This window comes from Tachypleus tridentatus, unplaced genomic scaffold, assembly GCF_004210375.1.
Source record: "Tachypleus tridentatus isolate NWPU-2018 unplaced genomic scaffold, ASM421037v1 Hic_cluster_1, whole genome shotgun sequence".
NCBI classification, from domain to species: domain Eukaryota; kingdom Metazoa; phylum Arthropoda; class Merostomata; order Xiphosura; family Limulidae; genus Tachypleus; species Tachypleus tridentatus.
The window spans coordinates 12,531,600-12,554,975 of record NW_027467777.1 but is presented as its reverse complement, the minus strand read 5'-3'; the positions used below and the strand labels follow the sequence as shown (position 1 = coordinate 12,554,975).

The 23,376-nt window shown below is 31.7% G+C and overlaps 1 protein-coding gene across 1 annotated transcript; it reads left to right on the top strand.

The window, feature by feature from the left end:
• Positions 1 to 756: 756 nt before the first annotated feature.
• On the top strand, positions 757 to 16,288 carry LOC143242028 (uncharacterized). The gene is made up of 6 exons (XM_076485368.1): positions 757 to 870; positions 1,404 to 1,565; positions 12,203 to 12,331; positions 14,818 to 14,929; positions 15,951 to 16,043; positions 16,210 to 16,288. Exons 2-6 carry the CDS (start codon positions 1,433 to 1,435, stop codon positions 16,286 to 16,288), a joined length of 546 nt encoding a protein of 181 aa, XP_076341483.1. The 5' UTR covers positions 757 to 870; positions 1,404 to 1,432.
• Positions 16,289 to 23,376: the final 7,088 nt, after the last annotated feature.

Here is a 23,376-nt window from a genome sequence, read left to right as displayed (position 1 = left end):
CGCAGGGGAAGGAGATTGTGTGTTTGTTTGTTTTTCTTATAGCAAAGTCACATCGGGCTATCTGCTGAGCCCACCGAGGAGAATCGAACCCCTGATTTTAGCTTTGTAAATCCGTAGACATACCACTTGTATGAAATGACAACATTAAAGAACCAAATACCCCCTCGCTGCACTTATTTCATGTTTTATTATGTAAAGGAACACAATTAGATATAATTGATATTTAATATAAAAGAATGAGACATATGGCAATTGTATAAAGTAAAAGATAAAATTACATTACGCTTCAACGGCTTCTGCTCATAAAATTTGTTATTGCTAGTCAATAAATTTTACGTATCATTCAATTTAATTGATCTATAGAGGTCGTTGTCAAATAAAGTGTTTATCGATTTCAGTTGTAATAACAAAGCATCAAATAATGGGTTGTAACAGTTCTGTTAATACTTGCACCTGGAAATTGAATAAAAACATCAAAATGCCTTATGATCATGATTTTAATAAGAAAAATTCCAAGTAATTTTATGAATAAGCCACCGGAGAAAAATCTTTATTGTGTATATTAACAAACACTAAATAGATAATTTGCAGTAGTTCAGAAGAATGTTGGGTGTAAAGAAAAATATATGTAGTGATTTTTTGTGTAACCGATGGATGTTCCGTAAGAGGGAGCTACTTCAGTTCAGGAAAGAATGTTTTAATGGTTTTCATCAGTGTAAGCTCAACTGGATACTTAATTTATTTTGTAAAGCTAAGTGTTAAACGAAGATTATGAAGAAAATAAGTGAATGCGTTCTGTTACAACACTTTAACACTTATATACAATTTAATGCAATTTAAGATAAACAGTACAGCGACAGGCTATAAGTAGTACGACTTACTACTACTAGTGGTAGTGCAGAATAAGCTGCGTTACTTCGGTTATCGATGTTATTTCTAATATTAATATTTTAGTTAAAAATATTAATATTTTAATATTAGAACGTTTTAATGGCCGAATATTGTATATTCAGTAATATGATATTGCTAGGCTTGGCTAGCTAGCCTAATGTTTCTAAAATTATAGAAGCACTAACAGTATTGCAGGTTTCTACTTCTATAAAACGGGTAGTTATGACTGTACCAAGAAGCTGAGTTCCTGTTCACATTACAGTTAAAAATATTATAATCTAAATGTGTAACTAGAAATAAATTAGAAAAAGCTAGAATATATATTTGACTGCTATAAAGATTATATCGTAAGTTCACTTGCTAAATATTTTCTTTAATGCATGTCAAGTACTGTTCATGTTTAAATAATTTTATTGCACAGACGTAAACATTTTAAAAATTGAGATGCGAGATGCACTTTTTAGAAACCTGTAGTTTTCATGTTGACTAATTAAATTTTTTTCTCATTTAAGGAGGTTTAGGCCATTTCGTTTGCTGAAACATGGTAAGGTCAGTGTTTGTTCCATTCGTCAGAAACCTTGTAGTTGCTACCACTAGACAAAAAATTAGCTACTGTCTTGCACCCTGTGAGGGTAGGAAATTTACCACCTGTCAGACTACTGTATTATATGCAAGTAAGTTTTCATATGTTGGGGTTTTGGCTTCACTACCCATTTTAGAAAATTTAGTAACCTTATGTTTTCTGTTTTTTAAGTTAAACAGAATTGTTCTGGAATTATTACATAAACCATTAAAATAATTTATTTATGACTTTTGAAGTTATATATTTGAATTTACAGTTTTTAAAAATGGAAAAAAACAAACCAGTATGAAACATAAAGCATTAAGAGAGAATGTTACAGGTTTGAGAATGTGAGTGATAGGTTTATAAAAGTGTATGTTACAGGTTTGAGAATATGAGTGATAGGTTTATAAAAGTGTATGTTACAGGTTTGAGAATATGAGTGTTAGGTTTATAAAGTGTATAGTAACATACCTAAAAAGGTGGGGCCTAATAGGCCCCAGAGCAACTTGAAGGTTATTAATATTAGGCTAATAATTTTGTATTTAAATGAAATTGCCATTTAAATCTATTAATGAATGGATTAACGAGATTCCCACTGTCCCTATCTACTATCTAGCGAAACCACAGCCATGGGAACGGGCTTGGAGAAATCAGGACTAGAAACGTCTTTTCGTAGGAGTGTTAAATGATTGGAATATGAGTGTTAGGTTTATAAAAGTGTACATTAAATGTTTGTAATATGAGTGCTAGGTTTATAAAAGTGTACATTAAATGTTTGTAATATGAGTGCTAGGTTTATAAAAGTGTATATTAAATGTTTGTAATATGAGTGCTAGGTTTATAAAAGTGTATATTAAATGTTTGTAATATGAGTGCTAGGTTTATAAAAGTGTATATTAAATGTTTGTAATATGAGTGCTAGGTTTATAAAAGTGTACATTAAATGTTTGTAATATGAGTGCTAGGTTTATAAAGTGTACATTAAATGTTTGTAATATGAGTGCTAGGTTTATAAAAGTGTACATTAAATGTTTGTAATATGAGTGCTAGGTTTATAAAAGTGTACATTAAATGTTTGTAATATGAGTGCTAGGTTTATAAAAGTGTACATTAAATGTTTGGAATATGAGTGCTAAGTTTATAAAAGTGAACATTAAATGTTTGGAATATGAGTGCTAGGTTTATAAAAGTGTACATTAAATGTTTGTAATATGAGTGCTAAGTTTATAAAAGTGAACATTAAATGTTTGGAATATGAGTGCTAAGTTTATAAAAGTGAACATTAAATGTTTGTAATATGAGTGCTAGGTTTATAAAAGTGTACATTAAATGTTTGTAATATGAGTGCTAGGTTTATAAAAGTGTACATTAAATGTTTGTAATATGAGTGCTAAGTTTATAAAAGTGAACATTAAATGTTTGGAATATGAGTGCTAAGTTTATAAAAGTGAACATTAAATGTTTGTAATATGAGTGCTAAGTTTATAAAAGTGTACATTAAATGTTTGGAATATGAGTGCTAGGTTTATAAAAGTGTACATTAAATGTTTGTAATATGAGTGCTAGGTTTATAAAAGTGTATGTTATAGGATGGAGAATATGAGTGTATACCAAACATAACTATATCCAGTTTAAAACAAATTTTACTGTGTATAGCAAACATAACTGCATCGCATATGAAACAAATTTTACTGTGTATACCAAACATGACTATATACAATAGAAAACAATTTTTACTATATACCAAACATAAATATATACAATAGAAAATAATTTTTACTGTGTATACCAAACATGACTATATACAATATAAAACAAATTTTACTATATACCAAACATAACTATATACAATATAAAACCATTTTTACTGTGCATACCAAACATAACTATATACAATAGAAAACAAATTTTACTGTGTATACCAAACATGACTATATACAATATAAAACAAATTTTACTGTGTATACCAAACATGACTATATACAATAGAAAACAAATTTTACTGTGTATATCAAACATAACTACATACAATAGAAAACAGTTTTTACTGTGTATATCAAACATAACTATATACAATAGAAAACAATTTTAACTGTGCATACCAAATGTAACTATATACAATAGAAAACAATTTTAACTGTGCATACCAAATGTAACTATATACAATATAAAACAAATTTTACTGTGTATACCAAACATGACTATATACAATATAAAACAATTTTTACTGTTTATACCAAATGAATATATTAAGGGTAAATTAAATATTACTGTTTTTCCAAAAATAACTATATACAATTTAAAACAATTTGGCCTGGCATGGCCTAGTGCGTTAAGGCGTGCGCTTCGTAATCTGAGGGTCACGGGTTCGCGCCTGAGTCGCGCCAAACATGCTCACCCTCCCAGCCGTGGGGACATTATAATGTGACGGTCAATCCCACTATTCATTGGTAAAAGAGTAGCCCAAGAGTTGGCGGTGGGTGGTAATGACTAGCTGCCTTCCCTCTAGTCTTACACTGCTAAATTAGGGACGGCTAGCACAGATAGCCCTTGAGTAGCTTTGTGCGAAATTTCAAAACAAACAAACAATAAAACAAATTTTTCTGTGCATGCCAAACGTGAATATATCCCCCTCAGTGTGGATTCCTGTATGTAGTGAGGTGACTTCCCAGGGAAAGTTCTGTTCTTTCAGTTTAACTCCTCTGAGATCTAAACATCCAGCCACATGTTTGCTGTGCATGGCAACCTGTGAAGAGGAGGAGAGGATCCCAGTGGTTGAGAGGTCCAACCCTAACACACCACTTTGGCCTTGAATTCCTGTAGACGGGTAGTCTTGGGGTGGAACCACTAGGGTCAGTCGGCTGAACCACTTGGGCTAGGGTCAACCAAGCATCAGTGTTGGATTTTCTCAACAGGTGTTGTGGACTTTATATCTGATGCTGTTGTTTGGATATAATGCTCACAAACCGTGGCATTGCTGCAGTGTCCTTGTTTGACATTGTAGTGCATCCCCTTGTAGGGTGGGGTCAGTGGGCACCAAAAATTATTTTTTATTATGGATCCTTCAAATACAAACTTAAATAAGATAGTGAAAAACAGTGTATAGGTAAACGACCATGTCTTGAAGATTCTGAACAGCAATCTTCAACATCTGTACCTCATTTTTGTATACTACATTCTCTTTCAGACAAACCTTAAGGGCACATCTCCCTTTTACATTCAGAAGGGACAAGAGGGTCTTGCTGGCTCTCCAAAGTCAGTCAAAAAGCTTTGCTCTGGTGACATATTGGTGGAAACATCCACATCTAAACACAGTGAGCTCCTCTTACACTTAAAGGTAATTAGGGATATACCTACTGAAGTTATGCCTCATGCTATTTTGAATTTGTCACGAGCAGTTATTGTTGAGAGGGATTTGATGAACATCCTCGAGTCGGAGATTCTCACTGGTTTCTCCACCAAAGGAGTTGCTACAGTGAGGCGTATCTCCACTCGCTAAGATGGAGTTATGCTGCTGAGCAATGTCCTCACTTTAACATTTACATCACTTTGTCCATCTGCCACCATCAAGGCAGGTTATCTTAATTGCAGGGTATGGCCATACATTCCAAACCCTCTCCTGTGTTTCTAGTGTCAGCAGTTCGGTCACTCAAAGACATCATGTTGTGGTTTCTTGATGTGTGCTCATTGCAGTGGCAAGAACCACGATGCCTACGAGTGTGAAATGGACCCTTGTTGCATTATTTGCAATAGCTCTCACATGTCTTACTTTTGTTCTTGCTCTAAATGGTTGGAAGAAAAAGAGGTGCAGCATTTGAAGATGATTCGAAACATTACTTACCTTAAGGCTCAAAAGTTACTGTCCATCACTTAACTTCAGATATTTGCTGCTGCATTTCATTCCATTAGTGCAGTGGGAGTGCAAACGGATCTCTCTGTGTCTCCAAAAGAATCTTTCTCAAACCAAATGAAAAGTATTTGACCTCCGTGGTTAAAAAAGTTAATCAATCAACATCAACACCCATGTCTCTCCTTAACATACATTCCAGCAAACCACAAGATCCACATCATTTGGTTCTGGGTACAGGCATTTCCTCAGGCACGTCTTCCCCACCCCAAGATGCAAAACAATCTTTTGCTCACATCTTCAGTTGCTGGAATCCTCTTTCAACAATGAAGACTTGCCCAATCAACCCAGGGCTAGATCCATGGAGGTCAAATAAATACAATAAAAAACAAGAGATGTGGTTGTAAACAGAAGGGCTCTCCACCCAGTTCACCTACACATAAATAAAAATGGCCATCTTGATACAATGGAACTGTCAAGGTTTATGTTCTAATCTGGATGACATCAAAGCATTGATTTCTTCCTACCATCCTGTATGTCTTTCCTAACAGGAAACATTTCTGAAACCTGCTTATACAGTTACTTTTTGGCAGTTTTCTTTGTTCAGAAATGTGATGGATGAGTGCATGGAGGGGTGGCACTGTTGGTTGATCAGCAGGTTCCCACCTTGTCTTTGCCATTCGACACAACCTTGGAGGCTGTAGCCATCCATGTTTTCTTGGGTCATGCCAACACTGTTTGTTCTCCCTACCTGTCGCTTGGAGAGACCTATGACCAATCAGCTTGTGTTGCTTTCATTGATCAGTTGCTGCCTCCCTTTTTAATCCTGGGAGATTTTAATGGATATCATTCCCTCTAGTGAAGTGCTTGATGGGAGGGGGTCACTATGGAAAGTGTATGTTTTCTAATAACAACTTTTCAATACTGATTCTTATACTTGTTGTCATGCACCTAGGCAGTTCTTTACTGATATTGATCTCTCAATTTGCTCTCCATCACTGTTCTCCCACTCTTAATGGAGGGTTGACAATAACCCATGAGACAGTGATCATTTTCCTATAATTTTGAGAGAGACTGGCCATGGTCAATGCCACCTGACCTATGTGCCCTGATGAAAGCTGGATCAAGCAAACTGATAGCACTTGTGGGTTCCAATGATAGCACTCCACCATGGACCACCTGAATCAACTTGAAATATAAATCAAATGACAACATCTTATATCAATATTTTTTGACATTGAGAAGGCTTTTGATACAACATGGAGGTATGGCATTTTGTGAGACCTCCATTGGTGTTGGTTATGTGGCCATTTGCCCATTTTTACTAAACATTTTTAATGGACAGGCCATTCGAAGTTTGCATGGGTTCGACACTTTCCCATTCTTTTCTACATGAACTTGGAGTCCCTCAGGGCTGTATTTTGAGTGTCACACTTTTCAGTATAAAGATTAATGCCATCACTGAACAACTCCCTCTTACTGTTGCGAATGGGCTCTATGTCGACGGCTTTCACATCTCATGTCAGTCGTCGAACATAGATATATTGAGCGGCAACTACAAACTGCCCTCAATCGTGTACTGAAATGGACCACAGCAAATGGATTTAACTTCTGTCTCTCTCTACAACCATTTGCATGCACTTTTGCCACCAATGGGGTATTCACCCTGATCCTAAATTCTGTATTGGTGAAGTTGTGTTGCCTGTGGTCCCTGAGACAAAGTTCTTGGAGCTTATCTTTGACCATAAGCTGACCTTTATACTACACATCAAGCAGCTACAAGTCAAATATACAAGAGCACTGAACATCCTCTGTGCCTTCTCTTCCACCACTTTGGGAGTGAATCAATGTTCCATGCTAAAGATATATCGTGTGCTTATTCGATCGAAATTTGACTATGGATCACTGGTCTGTGGCTCTGCCAGGATCACAGCCTTGAAGATACTGGATTTCATTCATCATTAGGAACTTCATCTCTGCACTGGGGCTTTCTGCACTTCCCAGTCCAGAGCTAAATCACTGAGTCTCATGAACCTCCTCTATACCTCCACCATTTGCAACTGTCTTTACTGTATACTTCGAAACTTCATTTTTTACAAGAGCATCCCACCTGTGGTTATGGTTTCCTTCCTCAGTGGGCTACGCTTTTTTAGAACAGATGATCTGCCATTGCTCCTTTTGGCCTTCATATCCAGGTGCAGTTGGCTGAATTAGATCTGTCCTTGGATAACATTTCTGTATCCACTGGTCAGCCCATTCCACCATGGCTTCTTACAGTCCTCTAATGTGACCTATCTTTAAGTCATCTGAGAGAAGTAGACACTCCTGATTGGAAATACTGTCTGTTATTTGCTAAATATCTTTCAAACCATCCTTCTATTCCTGTTCATACTGATGGTTGAAATCAGGTGACTGTGTGGGCTCTGCCATGGTTTGTTCTGGTTCAGTAGTTGTGTGCAGAATCCCCCCTACAACTTCTGTGTTCACTGCTGAACTGTATACCATTTCTCCTGCCATGGATCACATAGAAGCTAAGCAGTACTCAAATTGCACTATTTATGCTGTCTCACTTAGTTCTATACTGGTTCTGGAAATGCTTCATGCTAGTTCTCACCAATATTCAAAACTGACCAGGTTATTTCTCTTTAACATTTTCCTCTGTCCAGTTTTTCTGAATGCCAGGCCATGTTGGTATTTGTGAGAATGGGTTTACTGATACCTCAGCTGGCACTATCACTGCTGTGCCTGTTCTATACATGGACTATGGTCTTGCATTTAAGGCTGAGCTCCATGCCAGTTGGCAGTCAACTTGGAGTGAGCAACGTAAAAACAAGCTTTTCCAAATAAAACCCTCTATTGGACTTTGGCCGTCTTACTACTGTAAGGATTGGAAAAGGAAATTGTTCTGACTAGACTACTCATTGGTCACAGTTTTAACTCAACGCTTTCTTTTATCTGGGACTGATGCACCAATATGTTGTCTATGTAACACTCAGGTCACAAAAAGCCACATTTTACTGCCATGCTATCATTACGACTCTCAGTGATGGCACCATTTTAAACATGTTCTGTCCCAAGGTTTATCCATAACATCAGACAGTGTGATTGGTGAGGGTGGCACTCTCCACCTTAAAAATGTTTTTAGTTTTTTAAAGGCCTTTAATCCTTTTAATGCAATTTAAGTTTTTTTAATTTATACATTAGACCTTTTTTTAATATGATTCTCTTTTAAGAATCAAAGTACTTCCAGTTCAATTTCAAATTAGAAATTGGACATAACGTCAAATAACTCAAAACCAGGACTGGAAAGGCCAACTTCAGGTGTCTAAAACTGCTGTTTGAACTACCTTTTAGTCATCCTGCCAAGTTATAATAATTAAAATTTTGCTACAAGTCTTTTAAGTCTTGTATTACTTTACTTTCTGAAAATGGTCATAATATCAAATAACTCAAAACCAGGACTAGAAAGACCAACATCAGGTAAACAACACTTATTTTTGAACTTACCCGTTAGTCTTCCTGGTGAGTTATGATAATTACTGAAGTTTTTCTCCTACTGCTGTAGACTAGATATAAAAATTGGATTTAATGCTATTTATGTTTTAATTCAAAAAATTAAACCTTGTTTTGTTTTATTTTAATTTTCTTTTATGAATTTTAATAATTTTACTTCAATTTTAACTTTTTACTAGATGTTTGGTGCAGATAGCCTAGGTCCTATGCACTATAAAACACCAACCAACTATAAATATACACAATCTAAAATAATTTTTATTTTGTATAACAAACATAAATACACTGCTGCCAAAATCTTAAGGCCAATGAACGTAAAGAAAAAATATGCATTTTGCGTTGTTAGACTAAACCACTTATTTGAGTAGAGCTTCGAAAGATGAAAATAAGAAAAGGGAAAATAAAAATAAAAACTTTTTAGCATTTAATAGGGAAAATGTGAACACTATGAAATTAGGCTAAATACTAGCTGGTCAAAAGTTTAAGACCATACCAAAAGAAGTCCTAAACAGGGTAGGACATGCCCAACAAGAGGTCTCAGTAGTGAGTTGAACGGCCATCATTGCGAATAACTTCAAACATTTGCTTTGGCATGGTCGATATAAGCATTTGCAGAAGGCTGGCTGGAATGTTATTCTAATTGGTGAAGACAGCTTCACGAAGATCATGCACTGTTTGGAATTGATGTCCATTTCTACAGACTTCCCTTGCCATCCACCACCAAACATTTTCAATGGGGTTCATTGGTTGGTCCAAAAGAATCACGTTTTCACTGTGTATGCCAAACATAAATATATACAATTTAAAATAAATTTTACTGTGTATAACAAACATAAATATAGAAATTAAAATAATTTTTACTATGTATAACAAATATAAATATATACAGTTTATAATAATTTTACTGTATATATCAAACATAAATATATACATATATGTAAAACAGAGAAAAGGCCAATTAGCATTCAAGTAGTAGTTATTTAATAGATTTGAACCATTTTCTACATGAGACAAAGAAAGATATGATTGAGGTATTCTTTCATCATGTATATAGATACAGTTATTTGTGGAGAGAAGGACAGAAAGATCAGGAATAGAATTATTTGACAGATTAAGTCCAGAATATTGAAATGTGTTGTTGATGCTAAGGAACAATTTTAGTGTGTTAGGAGTAAACAGTGTAAACTATAATTTAAAAGAACATTTATAAGTATAAAGAACTGTTTCAGAGGTTTGAGTAAGAAATAAATACCAATATCAGCAGTACTCTCTGAAACTGTTAGAGGCTTTACAAGTAGGATGTTTAGGAAAGCTCTAAACAGTTGAAACCGAACAACTAGCATAGTTGTGAGGATGCTTGGAAAAGTGAGAATAAACACTGATGTGATAGCTAAAGTAAAAATAACTTTGTAAATAGGAAGTTCAAAGTAGATAATAGTTTTAAATGTGTAGATAAATGTAGCAGCATCAAGAATAAACTTATTTCCTGTTATTTTAGCATTGTGAGTACAAGGGATTAAATAGATGAGTTTAAGGCTGAAATGGAAGATTCTAAGAGTTGTCACCATGTTGAAACAATATTTGATGAATTTCATCGGTATGCAATTTTTAATTGGCTGTTGTTACAGATCACCTTTACAGAAGAATGGGATAAATATGGGGTAGTATAATGATACAAGGGCTGCTACTAATAAAAGTACTTTGGCAGTTGTTACAGATCACCTTTACAGAAGAATGGGATAAATATGGGGTAGTATAATGATACAAGGGCTGCAACTAATAAAAGTACTTTGGCAGTTGTTACAGATCACCTTTACAGAAGAATGGGATAAATATGGGGTAGTATAATGATACAAGGGCTGCAACTAATAAAAGTACTTTGGCAGTTGTTACAGATCACCTTTACAGAAGAAGGGGGGGGATAAATATGGGGTAGTATAATGATACAAGGGCTGCTACTAATAAAAGTACTTTGGCAGTTGTTACAGATCACCTTTACAGAAGAAGGGGATAAATATGGGGTAGTATAATGATACAAGGGCTGCTACTAATAAAAGTACTTTGGCAGTTGTTACAGATCACCTTTACAGAAGAAGGGGATAAATATGGGGTAGTATAATGATACAAGGGCTGCTACTAATAAAAGTACTTATGCAATAAGTATGGGATACTTGAACTTTAATCAAGCCCTCTATGGCTTCTGACAGTGAGATTTCTTTTAGGATGGGTTTTCTATACCAGTTGGTCAGGGATCTAACTTGTGGAAATGCCATTTTAGATTTGCAACTGTCAGAGCTGGGTGATTACTTAGATTAAACTGTAGGGTCAGCCCTTCAGGAGCACCAGTTGTATAGATTAATATCACATAAAATCAATTATTAATCAAAATTATCATTAAATCAATGAGTAATTATGAAAAGCCACTGAAATTTATGTTTTTAACCATGTTATTTATCTAAGTAATCAAAATGTTGCATGACTTATCATTGTTATTGTTTCTGGTTAACTGAATGCTGCTCACTTTAATTAACATCACAACATAGAAAAATATCAACTTATTACAACTCATGTTTCTGATTATTCTGTCTTTCATGAGAATAAATGTTTAGTGAATGTAACTGATTGTTGAATATAATAATAATTAATTAGCAAATCATTCTAATTGCCCATAATATTTTCATTAATTATCTCATGCACTTTACATAACACATAACAGACCCAATGGACCACTGGGTTCATCGCTTGCACTTTACATAAGAGTACACAAGATCTTTGTTTGTATTGTGTTATGAAGATAATGGAACCAGAGGATTGAAGTTTAATATTTTTAAAAGACAGGCGATAGTAAAAACTCTTATTTTTAACATGATGAGTGATTTACAAAATAAACTGCTAGCAGTATACGAGAGTTTAAGAAGAGAAGTGATTATTTCCTGAAAAGTAAAGGTTGGGTTTAAATTTCTTATTCGTTAGTGTGGAAGTATAGCCTATTTGAGAATTGTTTAGGCTGTTTACGTTTTATAAAGCCCATAATTTCTACATTAGTATTTTTCATTTGAATTTGAACTTATTATTCAAATTAAGTTCATTTGCTAAGCTCTCATGATTATCAGCTAACCGTATCATTTCAGATGTTTCTATTTGGGTCCTATTGGTTCAGAGGTTTTCTTAGTTACATTTTAAAGTAGTAATAGTGAGTGACAAAAAATGGAGAAAAGGAGTAATTAGTGAAATGAAGATCCTTGTTAATTAGTGATACATTGTATTAATTATTTTTGATAATGCACATTAGATGAGTTACTGGATTATTTCACATACAGCTGTGGTCATTATAGTTATTACCTAGTCAAATATTAGTGATTGGTATTGTTTTCATGTATTTTTAGAAACACATCAACTGTTTCTCCTACGATGTGTTGCTAGTGGAAGTAGTAAAGACAATGAAAATTCTTCAAAAGAAACCTCCAAGGAACCTAGTCAAATGAAATCCATAGGAAAAGAAACTATTATATCTGGTAAACATGGCAGGAAATAATGTTGAATTTTTTGTTATATGTTGTAGGATAATAAAAGTTTTTAAAAATGTTAAGATAACCACAATGACAAAAAGACATTTACAAGTGAACAACCTAGATTGTGAACCATAGGTGATATATATAGTGTATGCAAAACATTCATAATAATTTAGTCAGAATGTTTTTGCGCACTCCCAATTTTAATCCTAAACGCCACCCATACACTGATACAGTTGACACAAATATGTGTAAGAGTTACAATAATCACAACAATAAAGTATTGTGAAAACGTATTGTTGAAATAAAGACAAGTTTACCTTATTAATCCTCAAACAAGATAAACAAAATAAACATGAATTGTTTTTCAGTTTGATAACAATTGGAATACACAAAAAAAATTTGCTTGCTTTAAATGGTTACTTAATTATATAAATGCATTTGTATAATTAAATTAACCAGTTGTATAGCATGATATCAATATCTGAGGTCATTCTAAAAGTGTAAGAAGAAACTAACAAAACTGAGATGATATTAACCATTTTACCACTGAATTATAAACACAAATTCACTTATCAATGATATTAACAATACCTTTTACCACTGAATTATAAACACAAATTCACTTATAAATCTACTTCAGTGAAATTGTTTAAATATGAGAAGAATAAAATTTGCAGTTGTATCATAAACATAATTGCTGTGGGTATTATTACAATACAGAACAATGTGTGAGTAGTATTACGATACAGAACAATGTATGAGTATTATTACAATACAGAACAATGTGTGGAACAATGTATTATTACAATACAGAATGTGTCGTAAGTATGTGTATTATTACAGTACAGAACAATGTGTGAGTATTATTACAATACAGAACATGTGTGGGTATTATTACAATACAGAACAACGTGTGAGTATTTTTACAATACAGAACAACGTGTGAGTATTTTTACAATACAGAACAACGTGTGAGTATTATGACAATACAGAACAATGTGTGAGTATTATTACAATACAGAAAAATGTGTGAGTATTATTACAGTACAGAACAATGTGTGGGTATTATTACAATACAGAACATGTGTGGGTATTATTACAATACAGAACAATGTGTGGGTATTATTACAATACAGAACAATGTGTGGGTATTATTACAATACAGAACAATGTGTGAGTATTGTTACAGTACAGAACAATGTGTGAGTATTGTTACAGTACAGAACAATGTGCGAGTATTATTACAGTACAGAACAATGTGTGGGTATTATTACAATACAGAACAACGTGTGAGTATTTTTACAATACAGAACAACATGTGAGTATTTTTACAATACAGAACAACGTGTGAGTATTTTTACAATACAGAACAACGTGTGAGTATTATGACAATACAGAACAATGTGTGAGTATTATTACAATACAGAATAATGTGTGAGTATTATTACAGTACAGAACAATGTGTGGGTATTATTACAATACAGAACATGTGTGGGTATTATTACAATACAGAACAATGTGTGGGTATTATTACAGTACAGAACAATGTGTGAGTATTTTTACAATACAGAACAACGTGTGAGTATTTTTACAATACAGAACAACGTGTGAGTATTTTTACAATACAGAACAACGTGTGAGTATTTTTACAATACAGAACAACGTGTGGGTATTATGACAATACAGAACAACGTGTGAGTATTATGACAATACAGAACAACGTGTGAGTATTATGACAATACAGAACAATGTGAGTATTATAACAATACAGAACAATGTGTGGGTGTTATTACAATACAGAACAATGTGTGAGTGTTATTAGAATACAGAAGAATGTGTGGGTATTATTACAATACAGAACAATGTGTGGGTGTTATTACAATACAGAACAACATTTTGTTCTTAACCTGAAGATGATCTAAGAAGGTCAAAACATTGTTATGTACTTTATTTTAATAAAAGTTTTATTACCTGTACCAGCTGTCTTAAAATACATTTTTACTTCAAGTGGGTTTCTCATCATCATGAAAATTGCCAGACATTTTATTTATGATATGTACATATATGTACAAAAAGTACAGAAACCAGGTATGAATGAATATGCAAACCCTTACAAAAACCACTACATAATTAGCCAAATCTTTTCAAGAGTAAGTGTTGAATTTCTATCAGTTGCATAAATTCAGGTTTGAATTAAAGTATTTAAACTGAGTAATGCCTTACAGTTTTATAATGGTTGATAACCAAACTCTTGTGAGATCTACTCGTGGCTACTTATATACGGATTTTTTTTTGTATAATTTCATGTATTCAATCCTACCTTGTGTCTGTTATGTCTCTAAATCATGCTTAATAATGCAAAATTTGTTTCTATTGAGTGTAATATTATTAGGTGAAAATTAAACCCATCACTTCTACAGTGTTCTAGAGGACATTAATATGTTTGTTGCTAAGTAGAAGAAATGCTGACAAATCTAATTTTTCAGTGATTCCAAAACGGAAGAGCCAGAGGAAGAAACTGGACGTCACCCAGGCATTCACTGAAAGGAACTTTATCACTCCGCTACGAGCAATGAATGAGTACCTTCTGAAACCCATGTAATATTTAGCATTTTGTTCAACTTATTGGTTATATATGTCTATCTGTTAGTGACTCAGGAATTAAACAAGTGGTTATATATGTTTATCTGTTAGTTACTCAGGAATTAAACAAGTGGTTATATATGTCTATCTGTTAGTGACTCAGGAATTAAACAAGTGGTAATATATGTTTATCTGTTAGTGACTCAGGAATTAAACAAGTGGTTATATATGTTCTATCTGTTAGTGACTCAGGAATTAAACAAGTGGTTATATATGTCTATCTGTTAGTGACTCAGGAATTAAACAAGTGGTTATATATGTCTATCTGTTAGTGACTCAGGAATTAAACAAGTGGTTATATATGTCTATCTGTTAGTGACTCAGGAATTAAACAAGTGGTTATATATGTTTATCTGTTAGTGACTCAGGAATTAAACAAGTGGTTATATATGTCTATCTGTTAGTGACTCAGGAATTAAACAAGTGGTTATATATGTTTATCTGTTAGTGACTCAGGAATTAAACAAGTGGTTATATATGTTTATCTGTTAGTGACTCAGGAATTAAACAAGTGGTTATATATGTCTATCTGTTAGTGACTCAGGAATTAAACAAGTGGTTATATATGTCTATCTGTTAGTGACTCAGGAATTAAACAAGTGGTTATATATGTTTATCTGTTAGTGACTCAGGAATTAAACAAGTGGTTATATATGTCTATCTGTTAGTGACTCAGGAATTAAACAAGTGGTTATATATGTTTATCTGTTAGTGACTCTGGAATTAAACAAGTGGTTATATATGTTTATCTGTTAGTGACTCAGGAATTAAACAAGATACAGGCAGAAAGGTGTGAATATAAAAGTTATTTTTCTTTCAGTTTAAGAATAGTATCACCCAAACAAATGAGCGAATTTTACTTTTCTTAAACTGAATCTACAAAGAAATTTATAACTTCTTTAAAAAAACTGGACAATACTGTAACATTATATTGTTAGCAAGTGGTACAGAGTTGACATAGTCTTTTTCTTTTAAGCGACTTGGAAGGATTGAGAAAAATCCAACGACGTAGTCCATACGAAGAGACTCCTCCTCTTATTGTGTATTTGAGGACAGATGTGGAAGCAAAGTAAGATTATCTTTACCAAACAGTCAATAATATTTTGAATTACAGCAGGATGTTTAAAGTCTTTTAGAAAATGTACAGGTAATTAATTTATTTAAATTATAAAATATTTTTAAACAAATCTGTCTTATTCAATTCTAATATCTGTACCACTGGGTTTTGGGTGTAGGGCACTTGAAAAATGGAAAAATAGTGAGAGCGTTGAAGAGAGAATTACGAAAAAAGCGAGAAGAGGAACGAGCATATAAGGATAGTAAGTACAACACTGTTTAATATATATATACCTTGTAATGTGTTATAGTAAGTACAACACTGTTTAATATACATACCTTGTAATGTGTTATAGTAAGTACATCATTGTTTAATATATATATACCTTGTACTGTGTTATAGTAAAGTACAATCACTGTTTAATATACATACCTTGTAATGTGTTATAGTAAGTACAACACTGTTTAATATATATACCTTGTAATGTGTTATAGTAAATTACAACACTGTTTAATATATATATACCTTGTAATGTGTTTATAGTAAGTACAACATTGTTTAATATATATATACCTTGTAATGTGTTATAGTAAGGTACAACACTGTTTAATATACATACCTTGTAATGTGTTTATAGTAAGTACATCACTGTTTAAATATATATACCTTGTAATAATGTGTTATAATAAGTTGCAACTTGCTGTTTAATATATATATAATACCTTGTAATGTGTTATAGTAAGTTTAATATACATGCAACCTGTAATTAACATTACAACACTGTTTAATATACATACTGTAATGTGTTATAGTAAGCACTTGCTGTTTAATATATACATACCCTTGTGATGTGTTATAGTAAGTACAACACTGTTTTAATATAAGTACAACTGTAATGTGTGTATAGTAAATTACAACAACTGTTTAATATACATACCTTGTAATGTGTTATAGTAAGTACAACACTGTTTAATATACATACCTTATATTATGTGTTATAGTAAGTGCAATCACTGTTTAATATACATACCTGTGTAATGTGTTATAGTAAGCACAAATGTTTACAAATACCTGTTTAATATACATACCTTGTAACACCGTGTTATGAGTAAATTACATGTATGTGTTATAGTAATACACACCACCTTTAATATACATACCTTGTTATGTGTTACATCACTGTTTTAATATACATACCTTGTAATGTGTTATAGTAAGTTACATCACTGTTTAATATACATTACCTTGTAATGTGTTATAGTAAAGTGCAACACTGTTTAATATACATACCTTGTAATGTGTGTATAGTAAGTTACAACACTGTTTAATATACATACCTTGTATGTGTGTGTTATAGTAAGCATACAACACTGTTTAATATACATACCTTGTAATGTGTTATAGTAAGTACAACACTGTTTAATATACATACCTTGTAATGTGTTATAGTAAATACAACACTGTTTAATTATACATGCATATGATAATGTTATAGTAAGTACAACACTGTTTAATATACACACCCTTGTATGTGTTTATAGTAAGATTACAACACTGTTTAATATAAACATACCTTGTAATGATGTGTTATAGTAAGTTACAACACTGTTTAATATACATACCTTGTGAATGTGTTATAGTAAGTTACAACACTGTTTGATATACATACCTTGTGTGTTATGAGTAAGTGTTTAATAATACATACCTTGTGATATAGTAAGTACAACACTGTTTAATATATACATACCCATGTAATGTGTTATAGTAAGTACAACACTGTTTAATATACATACCTTGTATTAATGTTATAGTATTACAACACTGTTTAATATACATGTTGTGATGTGTTATAGTAAGTACAACACTGTTTAATATACATACCTTGTAATGTGTTATAGTAAAGTTACAACACTGTTTAATATATACATACCTTGTGATAATGTTATAGTAAAGTTACAACACTGTTTAATATACATTGTGATGTGTTATAGTAAATTACAATCACTGTTTAATATACATGCCTTAGTATGATAATGTTATAGTAAGTACATCACTGTTTAATATACATACCTTGTATGATGTGTTATAGTAAGTACAACACTGTTTAATATACATACCTTGTAATGTGTTATAGTAAGTACAACACTGTTTAATATACATACCTTGTATTGTGTTATAGTAATTACAAACACTGTTTAATATACATACCTTGTAATGTGTTATAGTAAAGTACAACACTGTTTAATGTATACATACCTTGTAATGTGTTATAGTAAAGTACAACACTGTTTAATATACATACCTTGTAATGTGTTATAGTGCAAGTACAACACTGTTTAATATACATACTGTTTAATATACATATGATAATGTGTTATGAGTAAATTTACATCACTGTTTAATATACATACCTTGTAATGTGTTATAGTAAATTACAACACTGTTTAATATACATACCTGTGTGTGTGTTATGTTTTTAGTAATGTGTATATAAGTACATCACTGTTTAATATACATACCTTGTAATGTGTTATAGTAAGATACAACACTGTTTAATATACATACCTTGTAATGTGTGTTATAGTTAAATTACAACACTGTTTAATATACATACCTTGTATATGTGTTATGGTAAATTCAACACTGCTTGATATACATACCTTGTGATGTGTTATAGTAGAACCTTACTGTTTAATATACATACCTTGTGATGTGTTATAGTAAATTACAACACTGTTTAATATACATACCTTGTGTGTGTTATAGTAAGTACATCACTGTTTATAGTATGACGTGCATGTAGCAATACAGCCGTTATATGTTAGAGGGTACAACCTACACTGTTTGGTAATACTGCACTGTTTGATACCAACTATGTACAACACTGAATGTTGTGTTATAGTAAACATTACAACACTGTTTAATATATACATACTTGTAATGATGATGTTGTAATGTACACAACTAACTGTTTTAATATATGTATACCTTGATGATGTGTTTATGATAAATTACATCACTGTTTTAATGCAATATACATGATGATGTTGTTTATAGTGGGGTACAACACTGTTTTTATATACATGCTGCAACTGATGATGTGTTGCAGTGAATTACACACACTGTTTTAATATACATGCCTTGTGATGTGTTATAGTAAAGTTACAACACTGTTTAATAATATACATACCTTGATGATGTGTTATAGTAGCGTTACAACACTGTTTAATATACATACCTTGTAATGTGTTTTAATATAGTGAAGTCGTTACATCACTGTTTAATATACATACCTTGTATGATGTTATAGTAAGTACAACACTGTTTAATATATACATACTTATGTGTGTTTAAGTAAGTACAACACTGTTTAATACATGCACCTGTAATGTGTCATAGTAATGTACAACACTGTTTAATTATATATATACCTTGTGATGAATGTGTTACAGTAAGTACAACACTGTTTTTAATATACATACCTTGTAATGTGTTATAGTAAGTTACAACACTGTTTAATATACATGTTTGATGTGTTATGAGTAAAGTACCTTGTATGAATGTGTTATAGTAAAGTACAACACTGTTTTTAATATACATACCTTATGATGTGTTATAGTTAAGTAATATACATACCTTGTACAACACTGTTTTAATATACATACCTTGTAATGTGTTATAGTAAAGTACATCACTGTTTACCATACATAACCTTGTAATGTGTTATAGTAAAGTACAACACACTGTTTAATATACATACCTTGTATGTGTTATAGTAAATTACAACACTGTTTAATATACATACCTTGTAATGATGTGTTATAGTAAGTACAACACTGTTTAATATACATACCTTGTAATGTGTTATTATAGTAAATTACAACACCGTGTTTAATATACATACCTTGTGATGTGTTATGAGTAAATTACAACACTGTTTTTAATATACATACCTTGTAATGTGTTATAGTAAGGTACAACACTGTTTAATATACATACCTTGTAATGTGTTATAGTAAGCACAACACTGTTTTTAATATACATACCTTGTGATAATGTTATAGTAAGTACAACACTGTTTAATATACATACCTGTAATGTTTATAGTAAGAATTACAACACTGTTTAATATACATACATACCACTGTTTAATATACACCCTTGTGATGTATAGTAAAGTACAACACCGTTTTAATATACATACCTTGTGCATGTGTTACAGTAAATATACAACACCTTGTTTAATAGGTAAGGCATACCTGTTTAGTTAATATATATACCTGTAAATTTACAGTCAGACCTAACACTGTTTAATATATACATACCTTGTAATGTGTGTTTATGAGTGGCGGTACATCACTGTTTAATATACATACCTTGTATTGTGTTATAGTAGGGCATCACTGTTTGAATATATATATACCTTGTAATGTGTTATAGTAAGTACAACACTGTTTAATATACATGCACCTTGTAATGTGTTTATAGTAAGTACAACACTGTTTAATATACATACCTTGTAATGTGTTATAGTAAATTACAACACTGTTTAATATACATACCTTGTAATGTGTTTATAGTAAAGTACAACTTTCTGTTTGTTTATATACATACCCTTGTAATGTGTTATAGTAAGCGACAACATCACACTGTTTAATATACATACCTTGTAATGTGTTATAGTAAAGTACAACACTGTTTAATATACATACCCTTGTAATGTGTTATAGTAAGTACAACACTGTTTTAATATATATATACCTTGTGATGTGTTATAGTAAGTACATCACTGTTTAATATACATACCTTGTGATGTGTTATAGTATAGTAAGTACAAATGTTATAGTGGTACAACATGTTTTAATATACATACCTTGTAATGTGTTATAGTAAAGTACATCACTGTTTTTTAATATACATCGCCCTTGTAATGTGTTATAGTAAATTACATCACTGTTTAATATACATACCTTGTAATGTGTTATAGTAAGTACAACACTGTTTAATATACATACCTTGTGATGTGTTATAGTAAGTACAACACCGTTTTTAATAACATACATGCAGCTAATGATGTGTTATAGTGGGTACATCACTGTTTAATATACATACCTTGTATTATGTGTTATGAGTAATTACATCACTGTTTTTAATATATATATACCTTGTGATAATGTTTATAGTGCGACACAACACTGTTTAATATACATGCACCTTGTGATGTGTTATAGTAAAATTACAACACTGTTTTAATAATATACATGCACCTTAATATGTGTTTGCAGTCACGTTACAACTTGCTGTTTAATATATATATGCCTTGTATGATGTGTTATAGTAAGGTACATCACTGTTTAATATATATATGCCTTGATGTGTTACAGTCGCGTTACAAACACTGTTTAATATTATACCTTGTGAATGTGTTTATAGTTAAAGTACAACACTGTTTAATATACACATGTACCTTGTGATGTAATTTGTAGGTACGTTACAACACTGTTTTAATATACATACTTTGTAATGTGTTATAGTAAATTGCATCACTGTTTAATATATACATATGCAACTTGTGATAATGTTACAGTAACGAATTACAACACTGTTTTAATATACATACTGTATGATGTGTTTATGGTAGAGTTACAACACTGTTTAATAATACATATGCCTTTAATGATGTGTTATAGTGACGTTACAACACTGTTTATATATATACATGCCTTTAGCAATGTGTTATAGTAAGGGTACAACACTGTTTTAATATACGCGCACCTTGTAATGTGTTTATAGTAAATTACAACACTGTTTTTAATAATACATGTTGTATTGTGTTATGAAGTAAGGGTACACACTGTTTGTTTTATATACATACCTTGTGATGTGTTATAGTAAAATTTACAACACTGTTTTAATATACATGCACATGATGTGTTATAGTGGGAATTACAACACTGTTTTAATATACATACCTTCTAGTAATGTGTTATGAGTGGGAGTTACAAACACTGTTTAATATATACATGCAGCCTTGTGATATGTGTTATAGTAAAGTGCATCACTGTTTTAATATATACATACCTTGTGATGTGTTATAGTAATTGCAATCACTGTTTGATATACATGCTTTGTATGATGTGTTATGAGTGGGGTGCATCACTTTTGTTTTAATATACATGCTGTGTGCATTAGTTATAGTAAATTACAACTGTTTAATATACACTGTAATGTGTTATAGTAGTTACAACACAACACTGTTTAATATACATACAACTGTGTGTGTTACAGTAGGGTCAAACTGTTTAATATACATACCTTGTGATGTGTTACAGTGAGGTACAACACTGTTTAATATACATACCTTGATGATGTGTTATGAGTGGGAATTACAAACCTTTCTGTTTAATATACATGCACCTTTATGATGTGTTATATTAAATTACTGAACTGTTTTAATATTATACCTTGTAAATGTGTTATATAATTAGGTTACAACCTTTTAATTATGCAATACTTGTATGATGTGTTGCGAGTGGGGTTTACATCACTGTTTTAATATACATACCAACTATTGTGCAATGTGTTATAATGGGGTACAACACTGTTTTAAATATACATACCTTGTGATGTGTTATAGTAAATTCAACACTGTTTAATATACATACCTTATGATGTGTTACAGTAAATTCTAACCTGTTTGTAATATACATACTTTGTGAATGTGTTATAATTAAATTACAACACTGTTTTAATATACATGCCTTGTGATGTGTTATAGTAAAGTACAACACTGTTTAATATACATACCTTGTGATAATGGTATGAGTAAATTACAACACTGTTTAATATATATATAGCTTGCAATGTTGTTATGGTAAATTACAACACACTTTAATATACATACCTTAATGATGTGTTATACTAAGTACATCACTGTTTAATATACATACAGCTTGTGATGTGTTACAGGTAAGTTACAACACTGTTTAATATACATACCTTGTTATGTGTTATAGTAAAGTACAAACACTGTTTTAATATATATACCTTTATGCTGTGTTATAGTAGGGTACATCACTGTTTAATATATACATACCTTGTATGTGTTATAGGAGTTACATCACTGTTTGATATACATACCTTATGTCTTATAGTTAAATTACATCACTGTTTAATATATATACCTTGCTGATGTGTTTATATTAAATTTTGACACTTTGTTTGATATACATACCTTGTAATGTGTTATTATAGTTAAATTACAACACTGTTTAATATACATACTTTTGTAATGTGTGTTATGAGTAAAATTACATCACTTTTTTTAATATATATACCTGTAATG

Excerpts from the sequence above, each read along its gene's own strand:
- LOC143242028 (XM_076485368.1), top strand. The coding sequence starts at position 1,433 with ATGGTAAGGTCAGTGTTTGTTCCATTCGTCAGAAACCTTGTAGTTGCT. Across the intron at positions 12,332-14,817 it reads AAAAGAAACTATTATATCTG|TGATTCCAAAACGGAAGAGC; the intron begins GTAAACATGGCA and ends CTAATTTTTCAG. Across the intron at positions 16,044-16,209 it reads AGGACAGATGTGGAAGCAAA|GGCACTTGAAAAATGGAAAA; the intron begins GTAAGATTATCT and ends TTTTGGGTGTAG.